This window comes from Danio rerio, chromosome 15 (genome assembly GCF_049306965.1).
Source record: "Danio rerio strain Tuebingen ecotype United States chromosome 15, GRCz12tu, whole genome shotgun sequence".
Taxonomy (NCBI): Eukaryota; Metazoa; Chordata; class Actinopteri; order Cypriniformes; family Danionidae; genus Danio; species Danio rerio.
In genome coordinates, this window is record NC_133190.1 from 31,525,629 (window position 1) to 31,550,917 (window position 25,289).

At 34.8% G+C, this 25,289-nt stretch overlaps 1 protein-coding gene across 3 annotated transcripts in view; it reads left to right on the forward strand.

The window, feature by feature from the left end:
• Window positions 1-1,406: 1,406 nt before the first annotated feature.
• si:ch211-137a8.2 overlaps window positions 1,407-25,289 on the forward strand; it is a 47,444-nt gene continuing 23,561 nt past the window's right edge. Inside the window, exons 1-5 of one of the 3 annotated variants that reach the window (XM_073923294.1) lie at window positions 1,407-1,479; window positions 18,013-18,284; window positions 18,365-18,515; window positions 20,978-21,160; window positions 24,373-24,510. In XM_073923294.1, the coding sequence (XP_073779395.1) occupies window positions 18,013-18,284; window positions 18,365-18,515; window positions 20,978-21,160; window positions 24,373-24,510 (744 nt within the window). In that variant the 5' untranslated portion in view covers window positions 1,407-1,479. Of the gene's footprint in view, window positions 1,742-18,005; window positions 18,285-18,364; window positions 18,516-20,977; window positions 21,161-24,372; window positions 24,511-25,289 lie in introns of all 3 variants that reach the window. The other 2 variants (NM_001328091.1, XM_073923293.1) reach the window with 2 other exon arrangements.

Here is a 25,289-nt window from a genome sequence, read left to right on the forward strand (position 1 = left end):
TTTATTCTAGTCAAAATAAAACAAATAAGACTTTAATAACAAGAAAAGATATCACCAGACATACTGTGAAAATTTTCTTGCTCTGTTAAACATCATATGGTAAATATTTAAAAAATAAAATAAAATTCAAAGGGGGGCTAATAATTCTGACTTCAACCGTATATACAGGCCTGTAGCCTGTTGTTCATTTGTCATATTTTGACTGCTATGGCATCATAAATGGTGGAAATAACCCATTGAAAAAAGGTTTTAAGACCAAGTGGAATCCTCTGTTGGCTGTCATTTCAGTGTGACTTCAGCTAATCAGTTTTCGCCAGTGCACACAATTATTTTTCATGAGTTTAACATCCAGCTAAGCAAGAAAACATACAATCTGATGTAAGCAAAGTTATCTTTTACTACTTTATTGTTTTTGAATGGAGAAAATAAATAAAAGTAACTTTTATTCTAAATCTTGGACCTTGACAAATGAAAAGGTGTAAAGCACCAGAAGCGACCATTTGGTTGTTGTTGTTGTTATGCATGAATTTCTGTGGTTATGATGACCATCCGACAATCTATTTCAGCTAAAATAGTGCTTAAAATGTCACTAAAATGCAGGATTTAAATCTCACAATTAAATAGTAGCCTAAACGAGGTCTATAAATGCAAAAAAGAGCAAAAAAAGAACAACCCCTTTCACCAGGCTGGCTACGGGTCTGATATATTTATATATATAATTATATATAATTAATATCATTATATGATACGGTTTGATTTTTATTTTCAGTTGAATTTTACTCAGTCTCACAACATAGTTCATTTAAGTTAATTCCTAATTGTACTTGAATTATTACGCACATGGCTACTTAAGAGTGTACGTATTATATTGAATGCGGAATTATTATGCTGCATTATTTAAATATGCACTTTCTAATGAAAATTTGAACAACCCAATGTTCTCTGAAGGATGGTTCTGAATATGCATAGCATATAACATTATTTTTTAAAATACATATTTCAATAATTCTTATAAATATGATTTTATGATCTGTATAGTAAAAACCCCTTTACAAGCATACAGGCCTATTTGTGTGTTAAGATTCAGAAATTAATTTTCATGAATGACATGACTTAATTTCCAAAATAATAACATTGCAGTGATAATTGCACACAAATCTTTAAATATTACTGAACTTTATTAATTTAGTTCCAGAATATATCAACATTTAAAAATACAAATCTACATTGCAGCATTTTAGTATAAAAATAAGTATTAAAAAAAAGTAGAAAGCAAAGAAACATTAGGAATCAAAAAAGATACAGTATTTCATTCCCATGTAGCTGAGCACAATCTTTCTCTCCTTTTCCAAACCAACATCATATCGTATTTCCACGTAAATAAACACCCGTGTCGGAAGTCACGCAGCTGAGTTGTAAAGGTGAGGAGGCGGAGCGCGTGGACTGCTCGGGGGCGTGGCTTCGCTTTACCTGTGTCAGGTGACGTTTCAATTTGCTTACAACTCAAAAGTCTGATAGCTGTGCTAAGTCACTCGAAACAGCGAGCTTCTTTTTATCTTACAAACTAACTTCGAGTGGTTTCCGTTTGATGCGTGTTAGCAGCAAAGCATACCTAGCATTTCAAAGCTGATCAGAAGTATTTTAACCCTGAGGATGAAAACTTTTGCACCTGTGTGATTCCTGAAACCTCGAGGGATTCCCTGAAGCAGACAAGTGAAAGCTTGGAGTTACATGTTTGCACGTAAGTGTTAGAAGGAATTATATAACATTATAGCGCATTTTAAGTAGACAAAATATCGCCTGCAAACATTTTCCACGTGCATCTGCACCGCGTTTGGCGTTTAACGTCAGCTCGCGAGTTTTATCATCAATGTGGTGTATAAATACAAACATCCTCGTGCACTTTCTAAAAAATAAGCTATTATAATGACTAACTAAAACACATTTTATATTAAATATGACTTAAATTCAACGTAAACACGCGACAAACGTTTTGGGAAAAGTACCAGATGGTAATTTCTCATTTAGCCTGCATAGAGGGTTGAGCTTAAGTACGTACAAACCATTGTTTAGAAAGTATTTAAATGTGTGTTTGTGTTGATGTGTAATGGTATGCATGAGTCACCAGCTGGGTGACAACACTAGGCCATCAGGTTACAGACTAATACTGAATGTGATCCACACTGCCCATTGATTATCCCTGCAATGACATCTGATGCCTCTTGTTGTAGTCAGATGTGAACTGGCCTTGTATTCTGGGTCAAAGATCTTTTGTTGTCAATCTAATTAAGTATATTGTGCTTAAATTGAGTTTCCAACCATAATCAGTCAAAGAGAAGGCCTTTATGACCCGTTTTTGTTTTTTTTAAACAAAGTTTCTAGCCTAAAGATCCATAGTAAAGGCTGAGATCTACTCAAAATTATAATACAGCAATTTAGCAATAGAAAGAATATAAGATACTAGAGCTTGTGTTTTCCATGTATAGTAGTAGTCACAGTGTCTGTATTTACAGCCCTGTGCATTTTCTTAACCAGCTTCATAATGTCAATGATAAGGTTGAACTTCATAAGTTTGACTCTGAACTCCATGAGGCTGATGATAAGGTTGAACTCGTGATGATCTGAAACTCTTAAATGAGCAGTTTCAGTGCAGGCCTTCTTTTATCTGGACAATCTCTCATCCTAGCAAGCATTTGTAAAGAAATTCAAAAGCAGACAATTTATATTTGTCTTTAGATGAGGTCTTTAAGTTTGGAAGTTCAGTAATGTGTGCGTTATTTTACTCAGTAGTGTCAGTTTTAGAAATTGAGGTAAAGTTGGTTTTATATTCACACATTCAGACTTTCTCTTTAAAAATTTAATCTCCAGAAAAGTATTGTTTACAGATTCTAAATCTGCAAAACCTATTATCGGCCAATGAGTATCAAAGTACAACAGTGTTCACAGTCAATTAAATAGTGCTAATGCTGTCTTGAAGTCATTCTTGCATGCCGTTTCACATAGAATATTTAAATTAAACAATATAGGGTCCATGTCACAGTGAAGGAATGTGCGACTATAAAACCAACTTTACCTTAACAATTTAGTAGTGGTTTGTTATTTTGTGTGTGTGTGTGGTTTCCCTTGGATAATTTTTCAAAATTTAATTTTATATACACAGGAAATCAACATCTTGGCTCACAGATTGTACTTAAACCTTTGTAATAATAATTTAGTTTTATTAAAATATATATGGTATATATGGTTGATTCTAATGTATTTTTTTAAATGAAGGATTGATCTTAGTTAGTTTTTATTCCCTTTAAAAAATTGTTTTAATTAAATTTTTAATTAATCACTTATTGATAAATTATTGTTTTTTTATATATATATATATATATATATATATATATATATATATATATATATATATATATATATATATATATATATATATATATATGTATATATATGTGTATGTATATATATATATATATATATATATATATGTGTATGTATATATATATATATATATATATATATGTGTATGTATATATATATATATATATATATATATATATATATATATATATATATATATATATATATATATATTAATATTGTTGTTTACAGCGTAATCTCTGGTTACTGCTCTCCTGACATCATAATCAGAATGACATTTGAATGTTGAATAATTCATGGTCAGACAGCTGATTGTGAGTTAACAATTGCATATTAGCTTTTTTTCATTTATCTGAGTGGATTTCAAGGCTGCATGACTTGAAGTGAATCAGTGTTGTCTTTCTTTTTTTTCCTAGACATCTCAATCTTATCTCAATCTTTTTTCAGAGACCTTCCAGTGAGCCCTTTAAAAAACAATTACTTGTCTTGCAGTCAATATTCCCTCTAATTTGATGTTTGCTTTAGTTAGTTTTTCAAATGTAGTTGTAAACCCAGTGATTTCATTACCAAACTCGACAAACTAGAGTTTAAATGTAAAATGGAGTAGAAAATCCTCCTGCTTGAGCATGTCCTGCTCTTTAGGCTTTTTTTCTGTGGCTTTCCCCTTTAGTCTAAGTGGATTTATTTGAATAATGTTGGTTAAAGAACGTATGTTGGTTGTTAAGCGCAAAAGAGAGCTTTCTGCTTTGTCTTTTCTTCCTAAATATGCCCTCGCAGGCCTATTGTGCTTCAATTCAGGCTATAGATGCATTCAACAAAACGCACTTCTTGGCCAGAATGACACCATGCTGAGTTTAATGATGAATGGCATCATGCATCGCTAGTAATTGGCCATTCAGTCTAATGCTGCTTCTGGCTTTCATTGTAAGTTCTTTCTCCTCACTGTTGCTGCTTGTGGGTTTGGTTGCTGAAACTGCATTTGCCCCCTGAGCAGAGCTTCATTTGAATGGTAGGAGTCAGGTTTCACCAACACTTGTAAGGAATGAATGACAGTTTTGTGTTCTTGCTTTCATGGATGAGGAAAGTAGAGGAGGACAAAGGTGATCTGTGATTTTTAGGTTAGCTTTGACTTTAGTTTTATGCACGGATGTCATCTGTGTTTGCAGGTAAATTGAAGTCATAGATCATTTAATGAGGACAATATAATTGTATATTTGTTTGTTTGTGGTTGTAAATGTCTTGAAAATCGTCTAAAAGATTTGTAATATTTATAGTTGTGTAATTGAATAATTTTTCATTAGCATTATTTACAAATCTTTGTGTAAGTTTGTTAATATGCTATTCCATTTATTTATATTATAATTATATTTTTGTTTAAGGAATTTTATTTGTATTATGTATATTGTTGATAGTATTCAGATGATTGTTTTTGAATTCATATTATATTTTTACAATACATTATTTGTTGTAGTAATATTAGTAATTTAAAGTTTATTTGTATACATACATATATTAATAATAATATATTTTTACTGCATAACTTAAACAAACAATAGTAAATAAACAAGCAATATGTAAATAAATTAGATAATATTGACCTTATCCTTAACTTGTGAGTGGGTGCAGCCACTGGAATCTTTTTGGCTCAGCCTATGTGTGGACACATAACCCCTGGCTGTCGGCGTTGCTGACGTGCACGTCTCAAAAAATGTAACGCGTAGCGCAAGCTGTGTGATTGGTCGGCTTGGTGGCGCCGATGAGTGTGGGCAGAGGTGAAAGCCACGCGAGCGTGATGCAGCGGGTTTTTACAAGTGTGGAGTCCCGTAAAGGTGCTTCGAATAGAGACTGTTGTTTTGTGTTTACCTTTTGAGTAAAGTTGTTACACGTCCGCTGGTTCCCGCCTTAAAATGAACGAATTTGAGCCACTTGTACATTTAGGGAAGTGTTCAGAAAAAACAAAACACTAGCGAAGGAACTTGACACAGAGGAACATAAACACCTCACTGCCAACTAGCATTTCGGAAGTGTATTGCAGAGCAATAGAAATAGCATGCAGAAGTATAAATGCACTTATCCAGCATATGTTTTACACAGTGGATGCCCTTACAGCTGCAATCCATCTCTGGGAAACGTCCACATGCACTTATTCACACTTGTACACTACGGACAATTTAGCCTACCCAATTCACCAGTACTGCATGTCTTTGGACTGTGGGGGAAACCGGGGCACCCGGAGGAAACCCATGTGAAAGCAGGGAGAACATGCAAACTCCACACAGAAATGACATCTGACCCAGCTGAGGCTCGAACCAGCAACTTTCTTGCTGTGAGGTAACAGCACTACCTACTGCGCCACTGTGTTGCCCTATAGTATAAGTTCTTAAGAATAATTTACTTTGAAAATTTTTATATTCCTTTAAAAGTAACCTCCACATAAGTTTATTTCCATCCTTCGATAGAGCGGAGCAATGTGATACTAGGCATAAATGTTTTAAAACACTTATTCACAGTGTACATGTGTCTGTTACCTCATTACAAATACACGTAAACATTGAAAATCTCACAATATGCAGTTAAACAAATCAAAAGACCTTTATGCCACTTTGGGGTGGTGCTAAATAAGCAATTTGTTATTCCTGAGTTTTATTTGACGACCTGGAAACATAAGATACTGTTGCTTTGGCATAATGCATAGCTAATGCCTGTCCAATTTTTTATTATTATTATTTTTTATTAAAGTCACACATAAGTAGGAAATGTAATAAGCTGTTTTAAGCTTAAAAAAATTATGGAGAAATATAAAATCATACTTTCACAAGGTAATGTTGTTGGCAATCAAATGCTGCTGCAGGGGAGTGTATAAATGATCCCATGAGTAAATGTAAAAATAAATCTGCTAACAAAAAAATAACTAAATCTAATCATGCCAGAGTCTGTTTTGTTTAAATCGGCCTGTTTTACACCACAACTTTACGCTCAAAAGAATTTGCTAAAACAAGAAACGATTATGTTTGAGACTCACAGCATGTCATTACTGTGTACTGAACTCACCTATGCTTGGGTATTACCAGTTTTACATTCTATTGCACATTTAAATTATTACAGAACTCCATTGTGTCTTTATTTTTCTCCTGCGAGAATGACCTCACTCCGGGCTCCGGTAGTGATGTGTCAAACAGACATTCTGCTGTGTAAAACCTGCTGTCTGTCCTTGAATGAATTGTCAGTCGTCAGGTGAATGAGTCTGTGTTTTTCTCCCTGAGCACAACACCTGTCAGGCGTCTGCTGGCTGGGGAATCACAGCTCGCAGAACAATCATTTCCATCTCCAGCTATGACGCATTCATGTGGAACAGCAAAATTCATCTTTTTAACAAGTGCTTTTTCTAGAAGTTTGCCTTTGGCTATATGCTGCAATTAATAGAAGACGTCCTACATTTGATAAACTATTCTAGACAGACCTTTAGACTGACGGCAGAAGGTCTGGACTACACAGTTGCTTTCATTGATCAAAGTTATCCAAGTATCAGTGTGACTGACGTGTAAACCCAATGTGAGAATGTAAATTCAATGTCCTGACAATAAAAAATCAGGGTGTTTTCATTTATACCAAGTGCCTCAAAGAGCCATGAAAGAAAGAGGGAAGGGTTTGCATGAAAAAGGGAGTTTTATGACATGCAGTACAGCTAATTTTCACACCAGCAATATAAACGCAGGGGAGATAAGGCAGTGATTGGGAGAGCAGCATTTACAGTAGATAGTGAAGTGGAGGATTTTCAGTCCATACTATTGTAATGGTATTACTGTAAGCTTAGTAACTAAATCATTTTGACTAGGGTACGTCTTTAAAACTGAAAGAGTACTGCTGATGATACTAACTAACCCTACCATCTGAATAAACATAAAGAAAGAACATTGATCACACATTAAACTCGTAAAGAGTGCAATAAACAAACTGGAACCGCGACTTTTTAAAAAGAAGACGAGCTGCAAATAAGCAAAAGCTCTCGGGTAAAAAATGTTCCTTACAAAAAAATTTTTTGTCTTTGGGTTTAATTTAATTCATATTTTTAGGAGAAATAGAAACAAAATCTTCATTGCGGCACATTTATAAACGCAACACTGACGACTTGTGTCTCCAAACAATTCTTCTTCTACTACTTGTTTTAATTACGGCTGGCAACACAGCGTGGCTTCTCTCTGGAAACTCTTACCAGATAAAAGGAGTCTTCAAAGCTATATCATGCAAATTAATGGAGTTGCATCTTGTTCACAATAAAGCGTGCTGATTGGTTCAAACCAAGTCTTTCTCACAAATTAATGAACAGATGTGCTGAAAACTCAATGACGTCAATTTGTACCAGCTAATACAGACAGCCAATCGTCACGCTGGATTTTACACAATGATCTCATGATCATGACATTGCATCAATTTCTTTTTAAATCGAAAGAATAAATTTGCTCAAAACAATGCAAAAACAACCAGTTTTCACTTTTTAGTGAAATATATGTGTCCTCATAATGTTTTTTAGCAACATGAGACATAGATAAGTCTGTCAACATCTCAAAAAATGTGTTTTGGTGTTATGACCCTTTAAGATAAATTATGATGTCTTTTAGGTCCTATATACACCGTGTATTAAAGAAGTTCACTTGCGGTATGAAAATAATTTAAAAGTCATCATTAACTTTTTCCAATCTTGTTGAACACAAAAGAAGACATTATGCTCTATATTTATTGGAGCAATTATGTGGTAAACATTTAATGAACAAATCTATGTTACTCAGTTGACAGTTGGGAAATAAGACAATGAAAAGGATGTGGATGCAACTTTTTTTCGTTAAATGTAATCAAAGTGAAATATGAGCATCTACATTATGGCCACATACATTGTCTGTATTTAATAGCACTTGTATTCGATAATTTTATTGTAATGCAATGTGCACTTTTTGTAAAGCTGCTTTGAAATTGCAACAATAATTATTGTTAAAGTGCTGTACAAATTGAATAAAACTTGAATAAATGGAAAAATGAAAATTTTAAGGAAAGGAGTAAGGATTGATTTAATGTAAATTTCCTTTAGGTTGTGCACAGAACATAACTCTCTCCAGAAATTGTGATGATTGATGCCATTGTAATTTTCATTTGAGTGTTTGGTGTTTACATTTTTTAGTTTTTGACCAATTTTGCTAATATGACAGAACCAAACACTCATGTTCTGCTTTTGAACTAAACCACTTATCTTGATGGATTTTGTTGAAGTTTTTAATTTTTTGAAACTACAAATTTTTCCAGTACTTCTGAAAATGGGCAATCTCAAAGCGTTTAAGCCCTGTTTACATGTGTATTTAGCGTTGTCCTCTTGTGATCAGATTGATGGAGATGCATTTTAAAGCCATGTGCAAGTGCATATATGTGGGCTTAGTATCCCAATGGCTTCATTTCCAATTTTGGATGCTCAAAGAACATGACAATCTCCTGATCAATTGAACTAAATTGGTTCAAATTGACTTCAAATCACTTGGTGTTTGTTTCCCATCTTGTTAGCATATTTAGCCAAAAGCCCATCAGAGGCTGAGACTGTACATTTGATATAGTCTCAAATTTAGCAGATCGTCTTTGTCATCTGTTGTTCCTCTAATGATGGCAAGGGAAATGAAGGCGATTCCAGGAGGAAGCTGTTTGAGAGCTCTCACCAGATTGCGAGTGCTGTAAATGGGATTAGAAGAAGCCTGGATTGGATTTGAAGGCTGATCTTGCTACTTGAATCACATACTGACAATTTCTCGGAGAGCATTGAGCTCCTATTAGGAGTATTAAGGGCATGGTCGGGCTTAAATTGAGACACATTTTCTGTTTAATGCCAAATTGGACATAATGAACTGTAATTTGCAGGGCCCAGAGCGGGTTTGCTGTGTGATGCTCTTTTGCCATCTCCACAGCTTGGTCTCAGAGGGGCCCAAATTGAGATAGGGGGCTCCTTGCTCATCTCCTGCTTTTGTGTGTGTGTGTGTGTGTGTGTGTAGTGGATCAGATCAGGTGTCCTGGCACTGGCCTCTTCTCTCTATCCGGGTGCTGAGAAAGGCCTATTTGTTTGCGATTTGGGCCTGTGGCACCAAAGAGACAATGAGTGCAGTCTCTGCGAGCACAGGGAGTTTTCGGAGCACCAGGGTCCTTCTCTCCTCCGTCTTCATGAACACCGGAAACGCAGATGCCTGCACGGAACGCCACAGACGGGACTGGGTGGGAGTGTGTTTACACGTTTGTGATTTTAAAAATACATTTTCTGAAGAGGCTTGGATTCATTGAGCGGGACTGTTTTAGATTGTTGACAGTTTTATCACTCCCACTGAGCAAATGGTGGTGACGCTGTGGGTTTGTCATGTAAAGCTGTGGTTCTCCATTGGGTTTGTGTGAGGACCAAGGTTTTATGTTGTGACCTGGGTGTGTAATGTACTTATGTTTTTAAAACACAAAATTGGTGGGGAAAATGAAACCTTTTTCCAGAGGCCAAATGTGTTAAATCAGGGGTGTCAAAACTCAGTCTTGGAGAGTTCAGTTTCAACCCTAATCAAACACATCTGAACCAGCTAATCAAGCTCTTATGCCTCGTTTCCACTGACTGGTACAGTACGGTATGGTTCGGGTCGGTACGGGTCACCTTTATCAGGCTTGCATTTCCACTAGCAAGGGTACCCTTTTGGTGGGCGTGGTATAGGACAAAGTTTCAGTCGACGTCATGCTCACTCGAGAAAATGTCTACAATAAAGCTGCACAAGTCGCTCGCATATCATATGAAAAGCACTTCTCACAAAACAGACGCTTTACACACATAAATACTTCTGTATAAATGTTTATTACTAACATTTCTATGAACATGAGTTGATTATAACTGCAGATCAATAACAGTGCGATATAGCCTACTGTAATGTCTGCAATTATGTTAAATAAATAAATGAACATTTATGAAGGCATACAGACCCTTACAGTCCCGATATGTTACCAACTACAGAAAAAGTACACAGCATACATTTCATCCTTAATTAGGTGCAAAACAACACAAAGTATAGCCTACAGTCAGTGAAAACCTCTCATCTGTGTCTGTAATCTTCAGCAGCACATGTAGCCTCTGTTAGAGAGTCATTCCATCATTCCTAGTTTATCCAGTTAATCTCTCGCTGTGTATTTCAAACATGGCGGGTCCTTTGTTTACATTCGGGCTTGTTGCCTAAGCGAATGACGTATCACTGTAAACCAATAGCGTTCAGCTGCGCGTCTAGCTCCACCTTTTGGTATCTTTTTTTGTGTTTGGGACCCCTTCGAAAGGGTGCTGGAAAAAGTGGTTCGGTACGGTTTGGTTCGGAACCGTACCGAACCACTCAGTGGAAACGGGCCATTAGATATACTTGACCAGGAGATTCCAAACTCTGTCCTGGAGGGCCGGCATCCTGCAAATTTGAGCTCCAACTTGCTATAACACACCAGAAGGGTGTGTCAAAGCAAGTTGTTGCTAAACTCCGCAGGACATTGGCCCTCCAGGACCGTGTTTGGACACCCTTGTGCTAAATGATTAGGGATGTAACAGTAAATCAGTTTAGATGCCTAAATAAGTTGGTAATTTTTTATTTTTTTTAATGGGAGTAACTTAGGCGTTTATATGAATAAATCTCTTAGAGGAACCGACTGCCTTTTAGAAAAGTTTGGGTTAATTTTGGCTCATCTTGCCTCTTAGTAACTTCGTTTACATGGACATCAATATTTGTATTATTTCCCTTAATCTGAATGAGACTATAATTTGTAAAGGTGTTTATACGAGTTAATTTTTGAATGTTCTTTGCATGGTCCTGTTGTTCATGTTAAAGCAAATCGTTTGATCAACATCATTGCTATTCATGTTTTCTCAAAAGTTTCATGTAATGTTTTCATTTTTTTTATCTTTTGACTTTAACTGCAGTCCAGCAGTTTTACGTTCATTCAGGAACATTTCATTAATGCCCCCGCGTGACAAACTAATGTGTTGGATGCACTTATGAACTGGTGGAAAAGTGTTGTTTAAATGGAATTTGATACAGCATGCTGAATTAAAAAAAAAAAAAAACTCTGCTTTTCGTGATGCAGGTGTCTGTGGTCCTTTACTGACTCAGTGGGTACAGAGAATAGACTTTTTGTTTAGACTTTGTTTAATCGGATTAATTGAATCAAAAATGGCTGTTAACACTGTAGACTATTAATCATTGTCTTAATCATAATAAAATTGTATTATTGGTGTCCATGCAAACTATCTCTGATGCATATTAAAGTACTGTTCATAAGTGCAGTTACAGTTTTTACCTATAGTAAACACACTATGACTGCTGTTTATAAACACCACCTTCTGGCATATATATATATATATATATATATATATATATATATATATATATATATATATATATATATATATATATATATATATATATATATATATATATATATATATATATATATATATATATATATATATATATGGGGAGTGACGTATCTCTGTAAACCAATAGCGTTTAGCTGCGCATCCCAAAAAGTGTTACGGGTACAATTCGCTTTAGGTATCTTTTGACAATGGAAACTGCCATAAAAGCGTACTGATTTGTACCGTACCACTCAATGGAAACAAGCCATTATAGCAAAAGTTAGTTTACATCCTGATTGTTGAGTCCACGAGTCTAATGATGATTTACTGGAGAGCTTGAGATTGATTAGCATCATCAGACATGCTGTTAAACTCATTTTTGTCCTCCACCTCAGATTCATCAATCGAATGTGGGCAGAGACTGTCGCTTGTGCTTTTTGCTTGGCAGCCTGTGAGATGAGCTCTAGTATGAGCCCTGAGCTTGGCAGGAGATCTGCTGTTTACTGCCCTGAATGAAAAAAAGCCTCAGTCTGTTATGACCTTTCCTCGGCTTATCATAAACAGAGCGAAGCAATTGTCAATAGCCACCGAAAGGGTAACATTAGCTCCGTTTGCAGAGGAGACGAGCTCCACTTTATCCGCCGTTAAGAAAGAAAAACGATGCCCCCCCAGAGCCACGTTCATTTTCTCTGAGGGTGTTTTGTGCCTGTATTGAGGTGTCATGTGATGTGGAAAAATGGACTATAAAACCTGAATAAGGAGCCGGAGAGTGATTCGCACTTCATTGATGTGTTGAATGCATCATTACTTTTCATTCGCTTCCACATGCAGACTCATCGCGCATCACCTTTCTCCTAAATGGACTGGTTTTTTTTTTGTCCTCTGTCAGACTGGCAGACAGCGGTTTGCGTGTTTATTCAGCTCTGGCTCATTCAGATGCGGGCTGTGTTATAGAAAGGTCCCCAGATGCACCTGCCTCATCGTCTGTTTCTGGCCATACCACAGACTCTCGCTCAATGGGATGACTAAGCATCTGTAATCCAACCTGTCATTTACATCCCTGCGCTTCTCATGCTGCTTTCTGGGGGTGCTCTTTGTGTTTGTTTAACATGGTACTTGTCTACGAGTTTCTTGAAGGATAATATGGATTATATTAACACGGCCAAAGTTATCCTTGATGGGGTTGGTTAGCAAAAAAGCCGGATTTATGTTGCTATTTGTTCATTTTATATTATTTGAGTTGTTCTCTCACAAATAAATTATTTATGTTTTAATTTATTTGGTAATTTTATTTTTATTTACTTTTTAATTTTGTTTTTTATTAACTTTTGTGGTTTATTTACATATATATATATATATATTTCTGTTGTGTTCTCAAAAAAATTTTCCATTTGGTGACTTATTTTTAAAAAATAAATATTTACTTATTTTAATTATTTCTTTATTTACACATGTTTTATTTATTTTGAGAATTTAAGCGTTTAAGTAAATAAATAGTACACATTTATATTTTTATATATTTTATTGACTGATTTAGTTGTGTTAATCATTTCTATATTGACTTATTTGAGTTGTGTTTTCAGAAAAGTGATAGAAGTTTTTATTTATTTAGTGACTTATTGTTAATTACTTATTTTACTTCATTGAATTCTTCCTTTTAAATAAAAATTTAAAGTAAATAAAATTTACTTGATTTATTTACTTATTTTATTTAAATATGTTTTCAAAGTTATTTATCTGGTGACTTATTTTATTTACTTCTGTGTTATGTTTTTTATTTTATTTTATTTACTTGTTTTATTTATTTACCTATTTATTTCTTTATATACATGTTTTATTTTTTTTATTTGAGTCTTAAAAATAATAGACGATTTTATTTATCTGGTGGCTTTTTTACATATTTACATTTTATTTGTTTTTATTTATTTATTTACAATTCTTTCAAGATTTGTTTCTTTAAAAAATAGAACCAATCACTACCAATTTTTCACCATTTTTACCATTCTTTTGATTTATTCAATAGAAAGACAACAATTTTAATGTCAAATATTTTTCTCAAATCAATATTTGCTATTTTCCTGAACTTGCCACCAGCATTATTTTACCACCATCCTATGACTGTCTTGCACGACTACCATGCTTAAGATATTTATGTATTTTGCTTGGTCAAATATGCCAGAATGGTCACGTTATTGTTACAGTTTCTGCTTTGTGAATTTGCATATCTTCCTATACTTTGTGTTGGTCTTGTATATCCATCTCTATGGCTTTGTTTTTGTTAAAACCTTATGATTTGTAACTCAAACTGGGCCGGGATGCACTATAGGCCCAAAGGCTAAAAATCAGGCTGAAATCAGATTCTCAACATCCCGTTTACAGTCATTGTGTCACCCTTACACACACCTATTCCTGAAGACACAGGCTCAGCGCTAAGATGGGAAATGGCCTCCAGCCTGCTATAAGTTTGTTCACTCCTGAAAAGGTTTGGAACAGAGTATGGATTGCAGTGGTGTTTGCACTCCATTACTCCTCAGGCGAGAGCAACATTCTCTGCAGCCTGAGAAAAGCAATAACGGAGACTTCGATTTTCAAGCTGACTGCCTTGAGACTCAGTCCAGTGCCTTAATGCCCTCTATTGGGGCAAAATCACAGCAGACCCTGAGAAATGACAGCCATTTTCGGCTCAGCCCCGAAGCCGGCGTGTACCTGTGGTGGAGACTGGTGAGGTGGATGACAAGGTTGCCTGTAAATTACACTCATCTAACTTTGAGTTATAAGCTAGTCAGGCTTCAAGTTTTGAAAGAACTATTCTACTCAAGTGAGGCAAGTCCATTCATAAATATACTTTCAAGACTGATAGAAGCTCTTAAAGTGATGGCTCAGCCGAAATGGACATTTTTGTTTTTTTACACGCACTGTTGACATCCAAGTTTTCTTTTCTACTTAAAATCAAATATTTTTAGCTGATTCTGTGATTCTTAGTGATTTTGTGAAAACCCTACTCAGTCTTTGTGCTGCAAAACTCCCCTTACAATAAAACACATTTTACTGGACTGTCCTGCTTTTACTGATTCCAGAAGACTTTTTTTTTTTTTTTTTTTTTTTTAAATGCACTCTTTTAAGGACATTAACAAAGTGAAACCAGAAAAGATTTTAGAATTTTTATCATGCATCACCACTAAAAATCTCATTTAGTTTATGTATTCTGTTGTTTGTTGATTTTAAATTGTATATTTATTGTTGAAAGGTTCCTGCCATGAAAATAGCCTTGGTTGCTGACATGTCATTAAATAAAAAATACATTACATTACATTACTTGGTGATTTCGTAGAATGCCAATGGTCCAATGTTTACTGGCACTACGAGTGTCAAATATAAATACAGGCAAAATAAAAATGAAGACTAGCTAGAATTTGATGACATGATGATTGTACATACATCATTATGCTACAGGGTCATTGCTCCAGACTGTCAGGAATGTTTGCGCCTCTATAACACATTGTCTATGTGGGTAATTTTGTTTTGACTGTATACAGAATGGTGTTTTTAAGACGCTGAATGTGCCATTTTAATAATCACCAATAACATGAAGGAGAGCCTGAAGGTGAATAAATTCACAGCACATATTTAAGTAAACTACAGTGCATCCAGAAGGTATTCACAGGGCTTCACTTTTTCCACTTTTTTATGTCACAGCCTTATTCCAAAAAGGATTAAATTAATTTATTTCCTCAATTCTACACACAATACCCCATAATGACAATGTGAAAAAAGATATTTTTAAATTGATTAAAAATAAAAAACCTAAAAAATCACATGATGTACATCAGTACTCACAGTCTTTGCTCAATACTTTGATGCACATTTGGCAGCAATTACAGCCTCAAGTCTTTTTTAATATGATGCCACAAGCTTGGCACACCTGTCTTTGGCAATTTTGCCCATTGCAGTACCTCCTCAAGCTCTATCAGGTTGGATGGGGAGCGATGGTGTACATCTATTTTCGGATCTCTCCAGAGATGTTCAAAAGGATTTAGGTCTGGGCTCTGGCTGGGCCACTCAAGGACATTCACTGAGCCATTGTGAAGCCACTCCATTAAATTTTGATGATGTGCTTTGGGTTATTGGCCTGCTTGAAGATGAACCGTCGCCCCAGTCTGAGGTCAAGAGCAGTCTGAAGCAGGTTTTCATTCAGGATGTCTCTGTACATTTGCTGCATTCATCTTTCCCTCTATCCTGACTAGTCTTCCAGTTACTGCTACTGAAAAACATCCCCACAGCATGATGCTGCCACCACCATGCTTCACTGTAGGGATGCTATTAGCCTGGTGATGAGCGGTGCCTGGTTTTCTCCAAATGTAACACCTGTCATTAACTTCAAAGTGTTCAATTTTAGTCTCATCAGACCAGAGAATTTGTTTTTTTATGATCTGAGAGTCCTTCAGATGCCTTTTGGCAAAGTCCAAGCATGACTTCCATCAGGCCACTCTACCATAAAGAGAACAAAATACAGGGATTTTGGATTTGGCAACCCAGAGTAGTAAAGTGAAGTGACGCTGTGGTTTTGTTAAGGATTCACTTCAGTGTCTGTGATCAGGCTAAACAGTGTTCTTAAACAGACATTGAGATGGAGTTTTCACAGTTTAAAAGCATATATGCTTGGTTCTGGAAACAGTATTCAATACTTTATAAACAGATTGTAATATATATGGGTGAAGCAATGTAATAAAACGTGATTACAGTCTCTGTTGTAGGATTCTGAGAAAACCTGCTTTTCAGCACCACTCACTGGTCATTTGACTTCGAAACCGCAGTAAAACATGCAAAGAGCAGTTGTTCGTGAGCATTGGTTGTTGTTTTTTTTTGTCATGAGATCTTCATTGAGGTCAGCCTAAGGCTCTTTTTGGGCCTGTGACTCTTGACTGACAGCAGCCGTGGCCTGGCAAAGCTGACCTTGCTCTGCCAGTCACATTATGCAGGTATTAGAGTAAGGAAAATCTATTTGCCTTTTTTTTCTGTCAGGGCTGAGGCAGCAGCGTCATAACTCCTTTGGGTAATGGGCATAAAACTGATTTATGGTTTTTGATGGCTGAAGTTTTACCCCAGAGCATAGGAGCTTTTCTCTGTGTCTGAGATGTCTGAAAGTTTTAATTCGTTTGTCATGCAGAGAAACCACAGATTTCCTTACCAGATTCTGCGACGTGAGTTTCTAGGCACTATGAATGATTCGTGAAATTCTTTTGATACGAGAGGTGGCTAGAGAAAACGAGGCAATGTTGGAAACTCTCTGAAGGAAGTTGAATGGTGTATGATTTCATTCAAACTGGCAGATTTATGAACTGTTATGTGCTTCAGACCATGCCTTGTCTTTGTGTGTTTATTATGTTTTAATTTTAGTTTATCTATTTTATTAATGTTTTGGTTTTATTTTTTTTATTTTTGTTAGATTGTAATCATTGTAACTACTAAATTCATGCAAAGTGTCATTTTGCAAATTTTATATTTTGCACATTTTAAACTAAGCACTTGCTAGTGTTTAGATTTGTTTATTAGTTTTTTTAATTAATGTGAGTTTTTTTATTATTATTTGTTTACAATATTTGTTTTCTTAATGAACATATTTGCTAAATATTTTCCAAATAATGTTTAACAGAGCAAGGAAATGTTCACAGTATGCCTGTGAAATAGTTGTTTTTCTTCTGGATAAAGTCCTATTTGTTTTATTTTAGCTAGAATAAAAGCAGTTTTTAATTTTTTAAAAAAACATTTTAAGGTCAATTATTAGTCCCTTTAAGTTATATATTTTTTTGATTAGTCTACAGAACAAACCATCGATATACAATAGCTTGGCTAATTACGTCAACCTGCCTTATTAACCTAATTAAGCCTTTAAATGTCACTTTAAGCTGTATAGAAGTGTCTATAGCATCGTAAAAATGAATTTTAATAAATTTTTTTGACTTTGGATTATTTATTTTTGTTAATGTTTTTATACTTATGTTAAAGATTTGAATCAGTGTTTTTGCATTTCTTATAAATCCTTCTGATAACTGGCCACCACTGGTTAAATTCATTTTAATATATTCATTTGAAAAAAAAAAAAAAGCATTAACAATCCACAATGCATTTACTGTACATCCTCAGAAGAAGCTCAGTTTTACCAAAAGGATCCCAATACATCTGTTCATCATGTTGAATTTGACCCTATTATAAACTGACTTCTCTTTATTTCCAGCAAGCAGATGCCGTTTGCTGATGCCAGGATGTTAGAAGAGCCTTTACTCAAAGCCAATGGAAACAGCAGAGAAAGAGACGAAGACCGAGAAGAAAAGCCAACATGCGTTGAAATGAACCAAAATGGCCTGTACCTCCAATCCTCAGAGACCTGCTGTCCCACAACAAGCTCTAAACCATATGATGATGATGATGATGACTTGAATGAGTTCTCTAATGAGTGGTTGTCCATTGGAGACTTGAGCCCGGATGTTTCCTTCTCCCTCGAGGGCTGCGTCAAGTGAGTGGCTATTCATGACTATTGACAGCCTGTCTGTGTAATTATTCTGTTCTGTGTAATTGTTTTTTGTTATCCGTCAGGCTGGAGAAAAGGTGGATGCTGTGGCATGAGTTCAAAAAAGATCTTTCTTCCATGGATGAATGGCTTCGGTCGGCTGAGAAGATTGCAGCTTCTCCAAACTCCAGCCATGTGCTGTATAAAACTGCAAAAGACGAGTTAAGAAAATATGAGGTAATGAGAGGAGATTAAGTTCTTGTAATGAAACTCAATTTGTTTTCTTTGTAGGGGGATAGATTTTGTTTGTTTGTTTGTTTTGTTTTACTTAATATGCTTTTGTTGAACCCTACTTTTCAGCCTAATATTGGAATTTGTACAGGAAAGACTACATTACCCATGACGCTGTGTAGAAAGTTCCACCAATCAGAGAGCCTCAGTGGATTAACTGGTGAAATGGATCTTTAGTTCCCACTCACATGAAGCACTGGGAATGACATAATAGAGTGGGGAAAATATTTTGATATACATTCAAGGTTTTCTAATAATACTTTTTAAAAGGTTTTAAAGCAGGTCACATGTTTTAGTGTGGCGTTTTCCGAAAAATGGTAAAGATTTTACCCATGATTGTAACCATGTAGTTTTTTATTTTTATACATTGGTACATGTAAGGGTTATTGTAGTCTACTTAAAAGCAACCTATGATGTAAATCATCTTTTGTAACCTGTTTTGAAAGAAATGTGTGCAAGTATAGTGTCCACAGTCATGTTGGGGTGATGTAAACACTACGTTTTTTTTTTTTCCTGACGTAAAATAGGATTTCCATTTTCCATTCCAGGATCCTCCCATTTTGAGACCCACCACAACATGATGTAAAAGGGTGGTTTCTTGCTCACTGAATTGATTGACATGCGTATTAACATTATAGTCGTAGTAACGCATATAATCATATTTACAAGACAGGAAATGCACAAAACAACTAGGATTAAAAGATCAGCTGCACCTCATGAATGAGTTTTACAAGTTTAAAACGTTTTTAAAAGTGCATGCATCTAATAGAGACCATAAAATTGCTACGTAATTCATCACCACAGCCACTTGGTGTCAGTAGAATTATAAAAGAAGACTCTTTAGTCCCAGTTTGTTGACTTAAATCAGGTTTATTTTGTACATCAACTTAACGGATATCCATACAGCAGTGGATATTAACCTGTATCCTGTCACATTTCTCGTGCATAAACAGACCGGCGGGGTTGGGGCTGGGGCTGGTAGGGGTTAGAGGTGCACGCATGTGAATTCAATAACGACACTGTGTGTGATTCATCATTGCAGAAAGGCTTGTATTAACTCCACAACAAATATATCAAATAAAAGTTGGAAAAGTTCTTACTGTCTGTAAGTGACTTGTCTGTCACTGTGCTGTTTAACTATGTGAAGTCTACACCCATCAGAGCAATCTCTGTGGCTCTGACATGCATGTGGGAAACGTTGGGTGGGGAGAACCAGCTCATTTGCATTAAAGGCACAGGCAAAACACAGCTACAATGTCTTAAGAGCTCAATTTTCCAGATTTAGAAAGATATATAATAAATAATCTGTTGGGTATTTTGACCTGAAACTTTACAGACAAATTTTGTAGACCATTGGGACCATGGGTGCTATTTAATGTAAAATTGTAAAAAATTAAAGAATTTATAAAAATGAACCTTTTATTTTATTATTAAATGTATATAATTAAACTTCCTAAGATGATTAGTATTTTTAATTTAGTTTAGCACTACAGTTAAAAACTAAAATTATTATAAGAAATTATTAAAAATACAACAATTAATCAAACTTTTTAAATTTAAATATGTAACAAAATATGTATATACATTTATTTAATCTATTAGTAACAAACTAATATTTAAACATTGCTATTAAAAACACCTTGGTGTGCACAAGTGAATTATTTTGGATACTAATCTGGGTTTTAAATGACTTTAAGCATGCATAAAAATACTTTATTGAAAACTTTTTTTTGGTGTGTAATTTAAATTATTTTTAAACCCCCATTTTAAAACTACCTAAAGTATTTGTATCTCGTTTACATTCTTTTCACCCAAAATTTTAAAGAATTAATTTCATGAAGAAAAACTAATTAAATTCTAAATCATCTACAAAAAAAATTATACGCATTATACTCCCAGAAACACAGCAGAAGCAAAGCCACATGTTTTCCCTGAGTTTGAAAGTTCTAAAACCTGAACTTTAAATAAAGACAAAGCAACACCAAACTCTAGCTGCTGTTACTGTTTGAGAGGAGAGTCTGAGATCAGTCATTACAGGTGTCTTCTGGCAAATGGAGAACAGCCAGCATTTTGACGCTTCCTCCGATGAAAGTGTAATGAACGACACATGGACACACTTACACGCGCTCAGACAGCACATTTACTCAGACGGTCTCGAAGGCCGGGACTCGTGCCAGTGGAGATAAATGACACCAAATGCTCATCAAACTCCTTGGCTCTGCTCCTAAACAGCTCTGCGCCACCCTGCGTCTTAACCCTCACACCAGTTTCTTAAAATATCCCACTTTAGCTAATCGGGATGTGTTTATTTTTCACCTTCCGGAGGTTAATTTTAGAGTTTACCTCAGAGTTAATCTCCTGATGTCACTGTTTGTTTGTTGTTTGTTTGTTTATTTGTGTGCACTCAGAACCTGCGCGCTGAGGCCAGGATGCGTTTAACCCAGCTGGACTGTTTGACCCAGAGGAGTCGCGCTCTGCACGGGCTCTTCAGAGGTGCTATGGGCGCGCGACTTGTAGAAATGACCAAAGACTGTGGAGAGCGCTGGGATCAGCTCAGCAACACACTTGAGACTGTGTGCCGCAGGTTAAAGGTACACAAACACCCACAAATTAAAAAATACACCGAAAAAATAAAGCAGTCAAAAACAGTTGGCAGAACTTTACTGTACAAATAAATTCGCAACATTTTAGGGTAACTACCACTGAAGTAGAACTAAAGTTATCAATTAAAACTACATGCAGTATTCAACATTTGAAATGTGTCAATGTGACGCATCAAACTTGATATACTGACATCACAGTGGGTAGCATGATCACCTCACAGCAAGAAGGTTGCTGTGTGGAGTTTGCATGTTCTCCCCGTGTTCACGTGGATTTACTTCGGGTGCTTTGGTTTTCCCCACAAGTCCAAAGACATGTGCTATAGGTGAATTGGGGAAGCAAAATTTTCTGTAGTGTATGTGTGCGAATTATATAATATGGGTGTTTTCCATTGATGGCTTGCACCTCGAAGGCCATCTGCTGCGTAAAACTTATGCTGGTTAAGTTGGTGTTTCATTTAGCTGTGGTGACCCCTGATTAATAAATGAAAATAATGAATACAGAACAAATCAAACTATTAAACTACAATAGTTATTCTTGCAAAAATATTTTTTTTATTGTAGGCCATTTTTTTATCGTTATTATTTAGTGTTATTATAATTCATTTATTTTTATTAATATTTCTATTATGTATTACAATTTGTTATAGGCCATAATATTTTATAGCATATTATGTGGTGTTGTGCATGTGTGTATTTACTATTTATTTATGTAATATTATTATTAATAATAACAATAATAATAAACTTTTAAATAAACTTTATTATTATTATTATTATTAATTTATTTTTTGATATGACACAAACCCAAATAAACGTGACTGGGAAGACAAGAACAAAGAGAGTATTATTACAGTGGAAGAGCATCACATGTAAAGTGTCACACTGGGAATTCAGAGAATGTTAATTTATGTTTTTCACTCTAAATTATAGGATGACATGTTCATTTTTTGGCATCCAAACACTGTAAATGAACTGTAATTGTGCTTGAGATGAGCTGTTCTTGCCACGCAATGCTGTAAAACACATACTTTAATTAACCGTTTCACACTATTTTTGATCCATTGGTGTTTTCTGTCTATTAAACACTTTTGAACTGCATTATGGAACCCTGATCTTTGCCGTTACAAATTTTAATCTTAAAGTTTTATTGATATCAATGTCCAGACATCAATCATTTACATCTATAACCCAGACAATATATCATAACACACACACACACACACACACACACACACAAAAAAAGTTAGATGCCAGTACTTTTTCTATTGTACAGCTTTATAGGTCGTTTTGACTTGATGAAATTGATGACGCGCGAGACTCAGATGGAGGGCAGGATATGATTTTTCTACATAGGATTTGCTATTAAAACATCAAAATGTTTCTGTTTTGTGTTTAGAATTGTTAAAATCAACCAAAATAAGTAATGCCAAACAGAGTTTATGGACTTCCAAAAGTTTTTGCTTGTAAAAGGAGAACAATTCAAGAAACTGGCTGAAAACGGAAGAAAAGGCGGCATTTAATCAAAATTTATTCAATACATCTATGTGTGTAAACTTTTTTTTTTTTTTTTTTTTTTAATGTGGTAAGTCGCTTGACAGCACCAATTAAGATTATATACAGGTCTAGCTATGTGTATAAATAAGTTCATGTGTTATAGAAAAATCTGATGCAACCACCACATTCATACAAAATCCAGGAGAATATAAATGATATACCTTGCCATGTAATCGCTGTAATGAAATCTCCATCTTGTTTCGCAGTAATCCAGTCTTTACTGGTGTTTTGGTAACTGTAACGTTAACATATTTATGTGCAGCATGGTGAATGTTCCTTGATATCAAAATCATGAACAGAACAAAAATTAAATGTAACCCTTGCGACAAAGCTAAGGTTCTTATTGTGGAGCACTTTTTTCCCCCTTACAAAAATAAAAAATATTAAAGTAGACTGTGTCCACGCTTTCGTCTGTTATTTTGTGATGTCTGGAGGATATCATGGGGGAAAAACCATAGTAAGTTATAATAAACATGTTTTTGAACCACATAGTAAAGTGTATAACTAATATACAACTTATTGTTAAAGAATGCTACAGAATACTGTAGCATAGTAAACTGATAAACTTTTAAAAATCCTGTAACGTTACTGTAAAATGTGGTGCCTTGTGATAGCGTATAATTATAGCCTAGAAAACTAAAGCCTATTAAATAATATGCATATTACTACAGTAGTGTCGTACCACAGCAACAATATAATGACTACGACAGTTTAATTCAAGTTATTATCTATAGTATAGGTATAGTATTTTTTTTTTTTCCATGTAATGTAATAGCATACAGTATCTACCGCCAGGCAAACAGGCAAATATATTTTAGTTCAGTTGAAAACTCTGCCCTTTTCATGATATAAGGATCATGCCCAACATATATGCTTATTTTCTATTTATATCTTCTTTGAAATATGGTTTAAATGGCAAAACTTTTACTTCCTGTCCTCCATCTGAATTTTGCACATCATCAGAACCACGTGATTGAAAACAACCTTTTGCTATATAGATTTATTTATTATTCAATTCTTTTTTTAAAACTATTTAATGTGTCAAATGCAGAGTTAAAATTTCATTATCAAAATTAGTCGAGTACAGATTATGTTCGTATAATACAAATGGCAAGCTTAATTACTTAACTGATATTAAACAGTCAGTGTATGGTAAAGCAATTACCCAATGATTACCGGCTTTTAGAATAGCAATTTACATGTATATTACCGCACCTTCACAGTGTACAAAGTGCTTAAATGTTCTCAAAATATAAATTTTTTAGTCTTAAAACCAACCAAAAGAAAAAAACTCCCTTTTGAAAGACACTTTTAGCCACTACTTTCTACACATCTAAGTCTCTCTTGCCCCTTTCCTGCCTTCATTTTAATCCCATTAACTCTTTATCCACACGGCCTTCTGCTGCGCCCGCCTTTGGCTTACATAATTCTGTCCTTCTAGCCGCAGTGACCCTGCAAACCGTCTCTCTGTGCTCAGCGGTGCAGTGTTTTGTTTGTGCCGTTTCCGATTTGACGTCCCTGTTGTAATTTTGATGCGTCTCCCTGTCAGTCTGTGTCTGTGCTAAAAACAGCATCAGGATGTAGACAGTCAGACACAATCACGCTCTGCCTGTGTGTGTGTTTTTGTGTGTGTGTGTCTATGACAGCATTTGGTGGGCCAGCGGGAGGATTTCGAGAGGCAGAGGGAAGAGATGGCGGTCTGGTTGGCTGATATGGACCTCAGGCTGACTGAAGTGGAGCATTTCTCGGGCAAAGACACCTGCTCGAAGATGCACCAGCTTCAGGTATTTTAAGCAAGATGTAGATTTAAGTGTCAGGCCATGCAGAGGAATGGTGTGTCTGTGTGTGCAGTGGCTTGGCATCTGGCTTGTCTGGTTTATGGGGTACAGGTGCAGGTTTTTAACCCCTGAGTTGCAGGTTAAGAAACAAAAACACAAACAAAAGCAAAAGGTGGTTTTAAGCTTAAGCACCACTTTCCATTTCAAACATTGTCCTTGTAATAAGTGTATAAAAGATCATTAAAAATAATTGAGGTACAGAAATTTTACAGTGTTAGGTTTCTGTCAAGACTACATGTTTATGTGTGTATATATATTTATAAAAGGCTATGACAATACTTTCATAGTGTCATCGTTTTTGTGTCCAGGCACATCAATTATAATGTTATTTATTTATTTATTTAGAAATAAGTGAAATAAATAAAGTATTTGTTTTTATTAATAAATAAAATAAATAAAAGTAAATTAATAAATAAATTAATTAAAATAAATAAAATAAATATTTGTTAAATTATAAAATAATAAAATAAATAGAAATAGTATTTATTTATTTATTTTTATTTTATTCTTTTTATTTTTAAAATAAACAAACTACAAATAAAATTTATATTTGTTTATTTATTTATTTTGTTTTTGTTTATAATTTATAATAAAATATAAAATTAAAATAGTTTGTTTATTTATTTTATTGATTTTATTTCTAAAAATAAACAAATACAATTAAAATAAGTAAATATTTATTTATTTATTCTATTTAAACCAATAAATAAAAAGAATAAATTAAA